The 7689-nt window shown below is 42.5% G+C and overlaps 1 protein-coding gene across 4 annotated transcripts in view; it reads right to left on the reverse strand.

Annotated features, from left to right (window-relative positions):
* Positions 1–254: 254 nt before the first annotated feature.
* The window catches only part of lrrfip2 (leucine rich repeat (in FLII) interacting protein 2), a 40258-nt gene continuing 32823 nt past the window's right edge, over positions 255–7689 (reverse strand). Inside the window, exons 14-20 of one of the 4 annotated variants that reach the window (XM_066679010.1) lie at positions 6555–6656; positions 6200–6332; positions 5486–5535; positions 5261–5381; positions 4979–5058; positions 1965–2069; positions 255–1161 (exon numbers count right to left, since the gene is read on the reverse strand). In XM_066679010.1, the coding sequence (XP_066535107.1) occupies positions 1051–1161; positions 1965–2069; positions 4979–5058; positions 5261–5381; positions 5486–5535; positions 6200–6332; positions 6555–6656 (702 nt within the window). In that variant the 3' untranslated portion in view covers positions 255–1050. The remainder of the gene's footprint in view (positions 1162–1964; positions 2070–4978; positions 5059–5260; positions 5382–5485; positions 5536–6199; positions 6333–6554; positions 6657–7689) is intronic. The other 3 variants (XM_066679007.1, XM_066679008.1, XM_066679009.1) reach the window with 3 other exon arrangements.

Genomic DNA, 7689 nt, shown 5'->3' on the forward strand with positions numbered 1-7689 from the left:
AGGAAACCTATGCAGACACAGGGAGAACACACCACACTCCTCACAGGTCGTCACCCACAACCTCCAGGACCCTGGAGTTGTGTGTACCACCCTATAATATTAACAGTAATATTTAATTCAAACGTTTCAGTGCTGTTCCAGTTACTCGCTGAAGCCTGGTTTACTGAGTGAAGAAAATTAAGTGTTTGTCTGTTAATGAACCCTCTGTGAATCTGTAAATGGACATGGATTTACTGTAAAGCTTCAAAAACTCAAAGAAAGGGGTGAGATATTCCAAGATCTGTGCCCTTTAATATTCCACAGTTCACATCAGCCATTTTATTATTTCAAAATCCAAGAAAAAACAATTCTAACAACTGAGACGTCGTCTTTAAACAAACGAGCGTAGTGTAGTTCTGAAATTCAAATTTGAGACATTCCCAAATCCACAAATCATTCGTCTCATTCATTCACACATCACTAATGTACATTTATTTTCAAGAAATATTTTAAATATGTGGAAATAAACAAAACAAAGCAGGAAGTGTTTCAGATCACAGCTGAAATTCCTAGAGTAAATATTTTTCTCGTGTACCGATTTTTCAGTTATAAAGCAAACCTCTAGTTTCCCTGTGAACAAAGGCACATTGCTGTGAAGGTATGTCAGTGTGTAAGAGCTGTGTGAAATTTAAAATACAGTTTTATACTCATTCATGCAACTTATTGGGGAAAAGAGAAAGGGAAGAGGAACCAAGCACCCAAACCAAGCAGAAAAAACCTGTGAACGACACCAAAACAAAGCTTTCAAAAACAACAGCAAAAAAAGGGGTCCTTAGACTCAGAGAAACACCACAATCACCCAGAGCTTGCTCCTGACACAGAATTAGGAGGGAATTGGTTTCCTGGTTTATCTTCGATGAATAAAGGACTCTAGTGTGTATCGGGTGTTTTTTGGTGTCCCACATCTCGGCGGTGTTTGGGAGCAGGAGCAGCATTTGCAGTGTACGGCAGAAAAGTCTCGAGACGAGAGAAGTTTAAGGACTTTGAAGGAAGCGCAGGGGCCGAGTCTCGTCACTGCTGAGAGAGGAGCGCGTTCCTATTGGCTTTCATCTTCTCCAGACGTTTCACTAAATGGTTGTTGGTCATCTCCATCTCCTCGATTTTGTCCAGCGCCGCACGCAGCTGCAGAGTAAACACAAACAGGTGGCGCTCTGAAACACAAGACTCAGGAGAGAGTGACGCGCAGAAACTCAAAACTGACACAGTCTTAAAGATGAGGTTTCAGCTGTGGCCCTCTGCGTCTGATTCAGGTTCTGTTTAAAACATCAAACCTCTGAATATTATTAACAACATACCTGTACACGTCTGATCTAATCACCTGAAATAAACCACTCTCGGGAAATAAACACCACGTGGAGGGTGAGATTTTCTGGAAATTAAAGCCTGACCACAGACGGTCAAAGAGCACCAGCTTCTCCAGGCATTTCTGTGAAAACGCATGGCTCCACTCAGACCTCGAACACCCTCTGAGACCCCCTCCATTTGGACCCAGTCGATGCTCTGAGACCCCCTCCGCTCCTACCCCGTACACCCACGAGACCCGCTCCGCTCTGACCCCAAACCCCCACGAGACCCGCTCCGCTCTGACCCCGTACACCCACGAGACCCGCTCCGCTCTGACCCCGTACACCCACGAGACCCGCTCCACTCTGACCCCGTACACCCACGAGACCCGCTCCACTCTGACCCCGTACACCCACGAGACCCGCTCCGCTCTGACCCCAAACACCCACGAGACCCGCTCCGCTCTGACCCCGTACACCCACCGAGACCCGCTCGGACCCCGTGCACCCACCGAGACCCGCCCCGCTCTGACCCTGTACACCCACGAGGCCCGCTCCCATTCTGACCCCAAACACCCACGAGACCCGCTCCGCTCTGACCCTTAATTCTGTGGATGGTGCGAAAGTTGCTGAGAAACTTGCCTCTCTCTGAAGTTTTCGTTTCTCTGCTTTCAGCTCATCCTCGACTTTCTCTGAGTTATCAGCAGCAGCTTTGTATCTCGACACCTGTCCTTCCAGTCTGTTAATCTACAGAAACACACACACAGCATCACTGTATAAGATATGCCTCACAAATATAAAGACACTTTGAAATTGTTGATATTGTGTTGATATAAGTGTTGTTTACAGAGTGGACGTTAGTGTTGTATACAGTATTGATCTGAGTCCTGTTTAGTGATGACATGATTTTACAGTGTTGTTGATTACAGTGTTAATGGGTTTTGTTGTTTACAGTGATGATTTGTTAGTTTTAGAATACTGATGTGATTGAGTGATGTTTACAGTGTTGATGTGTGTATTATTGTTTACAGTGTTGGTGTGGATGTTGTTGATTGTATTGTTTAGAGTGTTGATGTGAGTGTGGTTGATTACAGTGTTGATGTGAGTGCTGATTAAAGTCTGGATGTGTTCTTTACAGTGTTCATGTGAATGTTATTTATAGATGTGTGTGTTATTGTTTACAGTGTTGATGTATGTTTATACTGTTGATGTGTGGGTTTACAGTGTTGATGTGTGTTTACAGTGTTAATGTGTGTGTTTACAGTGTTGATGTGTGTTTATAGTGTTGATGTGAGTGTTTACAGTTTACATTTTTGGTGTGTGTTTATATAGTGTTGATGTGAGTGTTTACAGTGATGTGTTTACGGTGTTGATGTGAGTGTTTACAGTGTTGATGTGAATGTTTAGTGTTTGTGAGTGTTTACAGATGTTGATGTGAATGTTTAGTGTTGGTGTGAGTGTTTATAATGTTGATGTGTGTTTATTGTTGATGTTGATGTGAGTGTTCATAATGTTGATGTGAGTGTTTACAGATGTTAATGTGAATGTTTACAGTGTTGATTTGGATGTTTAGTGTTGATGTGAGTGTTTACAGATGTTAATGTGAATGTTTAGTGTTGACATAAGTGTTGTTTAGTGTTGATGTGAATATTTACTGTGCTGATGTTAGTGTTTTGTGTTGATGTGTTTACATCGCCCTCCATAATTATTGGCATCCCAAGTTAAAATGTGTTTAAAATCTTAAAAGTTAAAAAAGTTAAAATAAATTATTTTTTATTGCAGAAGCATAATCTCACTCTGAAAATTTTTTTAGAAAAAAGCATTTTTTTTCAACTGAAGTGAAAAACTAAATAAATAAATAAAAAATCCTGACTAAGAAATAATTATTATAATAAAACGACCTGTTCCACAATTATTGGCACCCTTAACAATTTCTTGGAAATAAATGCATTTGAAGCATTTATGTCATTTCTACTGCAGTGTATAAAGTGGATCAAACCACCTAGGAACATTTAATTAGTAATTCATCACTTCCTGTTTCCCTATGGGGGAATAAACATGGCGTTACACAGCGGCCTATTTCTCTTACTCACTCTTAAACATTGGAAAGACAAGAGAACACACTATTCAAGTAAAGCAGATGTGTGTGAACCTTCATAAATCAGGCAATGGCTACAAGAAAATAGCCCCTCACCTGCAAAAGCCCTCATCTACAATCAGAGCAATCATCAAAAACTTCAAAACATCTGGAACTGTGACAAACTGTGACAAAGCCTGGAAGAGGACGCAAGTGTATCTTGCCACTGCGCACAGTGAGGATGGTAAGAGAAAATCTGTGGGGTGAGCTGAAGAGGAGCGTTCATAGGAGAAGACCCAGGACTCTGGATGATTTAGAGAGGATGAATGGCCAAAGATCCCTCTTTCTGTATTCTCCCATCTTGTGGAGAGTTATAGGAGAAGATTAAGTGCTGTCTTGTTGGCAAAAGGAGGTTGTACTAAGTACTAACACCAGGGGCGCCAATAATTGTGGCACACATGATTTCATTCAAAAGATTTATTTCTTAAATGTGTGATTTTTTCCCCCACCAAATAAAGGCACTTGAATTAAAGCTTAGATTTTGCCTTGTTGTCCTATTTTATTGAAAAAATAATAATTTATTAGAAGCCAAAGAACACTTCTTAACCAGGGGTGCCAATAATTATGGAGGGCGTTGTACAATGTTATTGTGTTAAGTTTATGTCAGTGTTTACAGTGTTGATGCGAGTGTTGTTTTATAGATGTGTTATTGTTTACAGTGCTGATGTGTGTGTTATTATTTAGTGTTGGTATGAGTGTTGTTTACAGTGTTGATGTTTGTGTTATTGTTTACAGTGTTCATGTGAATGTTGTTTTACAGATGTGTTATTGTTTACAGAGTTTATTTGAGTGTTGATGTTTGTGTTATTGTTTACATTTTTGGTGTGAGTGTTGCTTTACAGATGAATGTGTTATTGTTTATAATGTTGATGTGAGTGTTGTTGTTTACAGTGTTGGTGTGAGTGTTGTTGATTACATTGTTAATTAGTGTTGTTTACAGTGTTAATGTTTGTATTATTGTTTACAGTGTTGATGTGTGTGTAATTGTTTACCATGTTGTTGTAAGTATTGTTTAGTATTGACATTTGTGTTATTGTTTAGTGTTGATGTGGGTGTTTACATATGTTGATGTGAAGGTTTAGTGTTGATGCTGATGTGAATGTTTATTGTTGATGTGAGTGTTTACAGATGTTAATGTGAATGTTTAGCATTTTTGTGAGTGTTTACAGTGTTGATGTTGATGTGAATGTTTAATGTTGATGTGAGAGTTTACAGATGTTGATGTGAATGTTTGTTAATGTGAGTGTTTACAGTGTTGATGTGGATGTTTAGTGTTGATGTTGATGTGAGTGTTTAAAGATGTTGATGTGAATGTTTAGTGTGTATGTGAGTGTTTACAGTGTTGATGTGAGTCTTTATGTGGTGATGTGAGTGTTTAGTGTTAATGTGAGTGTTTCCAGTGCTGATGTTGATGTGAGTGTTTACAGATGTTGATGTGAATGTGAGTGTGTAGTGCTGATGTGAGTAGTGTTGTTTACAGATGTTGTATGAAGTGATAAACATTTTATTGATCACTTACATTTTGTTCCATTGTCCCCATCTCCTGCTCTGCCTTTGAAAGCTTGAACTTGTATTCACTGAGCTGTCGGTTGGAGTCTCCTGCATAACACATTAGCATTTGTTCAATGTTAAATTAACCGTGTTAACGTCACATGATTCTTAAACATAGTTCTGTGCACTGTAGGATGTGCTGTTTTTCCCAAATGGGTGCCTTATAAAAGAGTATTTTTAGAGAATTGGGACCCAACAGATTTGTGACTGTGAGCAGAATAATCTGAGAGCGAGAGCAACATGTTCTTACTCTGCATCTCGATCAAGTGCAGATCTGTACCATTTTCAATCCGCTCTCCGTCGGTGTAAACACCTTCCATCTTTAAATGTTTCTGCCGCTCTTCTTCCAGCTGCATTTTTAATTTCCTGATCTGTGAGATTTAAAAAGATGTTCAGGTGATAATACACTTCAAGAACATTTCACTCACAATGATTTTAAGCGGTTTTCACAGTTAATGTGTGGTTCCACACGTACCTGAGCTAACAGCTCGTCCTTCTCCTCGGCCAGCTTGCGGAGCCGAATGTCTGTTGTGTGAGGAGAAAAGAAGCTGTTTATGAATATTACATTGTGTTGAGAAAAAAATCCATCCAAAACTTACTTTAGCAATCATCTACCAACGTCTGTAACTGTAGTTTACCAACAATAATCAAGCACAAAGATCAAAGCAAAATTATCTGCAGCAAAGTTCAACTTGAATTTAACTATTTCAAGTCAGTTCTGGGGTCAGGGACAAGGCGGCGAGAACCTCGCTCACTTCACTCCTCCCTTCTGCACAAAAGAAACATTTCTCCATTCAGAGAACCCAGAAACCTAGACTATATTTATCCCTCACTCTTTTTTACCCCTGGGTTCAGGATTCATGGCCTGACCGCAGTTAAACACACTTCACTTCTTCAGCCCTGCAGCTTTAGAACAAGCTTTGTCTCATCTCCTCTGTTTTCAGGGCCGTGTTAAAGGCTCCGTGGCTGAGTGGTGAGACCCTGTGTCTCTTCACGCTGCTGAAGGCTTGGTCTTGTTTGGAAATCAATGCTGAGACCAGGGTCCCCCACTGCTGCTCTTCGCCTCACCACTGACGGCAAAACTGTCAGAAATCTGCTTTTGTTTACTGCAGGGTTTCATCAGTAAACAGTACACACTGACCTTCAGTGTCCACCATACAACAAAGCAGTGAAGAAAGTTGAGACTCACCCAGAGGTCCATCTCCGGCCGAGTCCAGCAGCTGAGCAGCTTCCCGTGTGACCACCGTGATCCCTGAGCTCGGCGGATCGTAGTTAACGTCGCCGTTGGGCGTTCCCTCGGGAATAATCACCAGCCCGTGTTTCTGCAGAACCGTGAACATTCATCAGTCGACTTCAACGGCAGAAAAAACAACCGCCCTTTACCCACAACCCGCAGCGAAATAAAACCCTTTCCTAAAATGAATCTAAGGTTCTAGGAGCTAGAGAACCTTATCTGATCAAATCAAATCTAATTTATTTATAGTGCACTTTTTTACAACTGATGATGTCATCATTCATCGCAGGACTCTCCCTCTCACACCTACCTCCACGGCTCTGGACTTCCCTTTGAGGTCCGCCAGCTCATCCCTGAGCTCGTCCCTCTCTTTCCTAATGCAATCAAAGTACTCTTTCTGCCTCTCTAAGGCCTGGCTCCCGCACGGCAGGGAAGAAGAGAAGAGACATGAGGAGAACAGGAAAAGGAACAGAGAAGAAATGCCACCGAGACACAGGCCACACAATGATCGACATGCACAGGGTGAACACAGCTTCATTCTCAAACACGCAGAGAGAGACACAAGTAGAGAGAGAGAGAGATAGACACACGCACAGAGAGAGAGACACGCAGAGAGAGAGAGATAGACACGCAGAGAGAGACACAAGTAGAGAGAGAGAGAGATAGACACACGCACAGAGAGAGAGACACGCAGAGAGAGAGAGATAGACACACGCAGAGAGAGACACAAGCAGAGAGAGAGAGAGAGAGAGACACGCAGAGAGAGAGAGAGACACACACGCAGAGAGAGAGAGAGAGAGAGAGAAACACGCAGAGAGAGAGAGACACACGCAGAGAGAGAGGGAGAGAGACACATGCAGAGAGAGAGACACACACGCAGAGAGAGAGAGACACACGCAGAGAGAGAGAGAGAGAGACACAGCGAGAGACATGCGCAGAGAGAGAGAGACACGTGCAGAGAGAGAGAGAGAGAGAGACACGCAGAAAGAGACAGACACGCAGAGAGAGACACAAGTAGAGAGAGAGAGAGATAGACACACGCACAGAGAGAGAGACACGCAGAGAGAGAGAGATAGACACACGCAGAGAGAGACACAAGCAGAGAGAGAGAGAGAGAGACACGCAGAGAGAGAGAGACACGCAGAGAGAGAGAGAGAGACACAGCGAGAGACATGCGCAGAGAGAGAGAGACACGTGCAGAGAGAGAGAGAGAGAGAGACACGCAGAAAGAGACAGACACGCAGAGAGAGACACAAGTAGAGAGAGAGAGAGATAGACACACGCACAGAGAGAGAGACACGCAGAGAGAGAGAGATAGACACACGCAGAGAGAGACACAAGCAGAGAGAGAGAGAGAGACACACGCAGAGAGAGAGAGAGAGAGAGACACGCAGAGAGAGAGAGAGACACACACGCAGAGAAAGAGGAAGAGAGACACACGCAGA

This window comes from Hoplias malabaricus, chromosome 8, assembly GCF_029633855.1.
Source record: "Hoplias malabaricus isolate fHopMal1 chromosome 8, fHopMal1.hap1, whole genome shotgun sequence".
In the NCBI taxonomy this organism is placed as follows: Eukaryota; Metazoa; Chordata; class Actinopteri; order Characiformes; family Erythrinidae; genus Hoplias; species Hoplias malabaricus.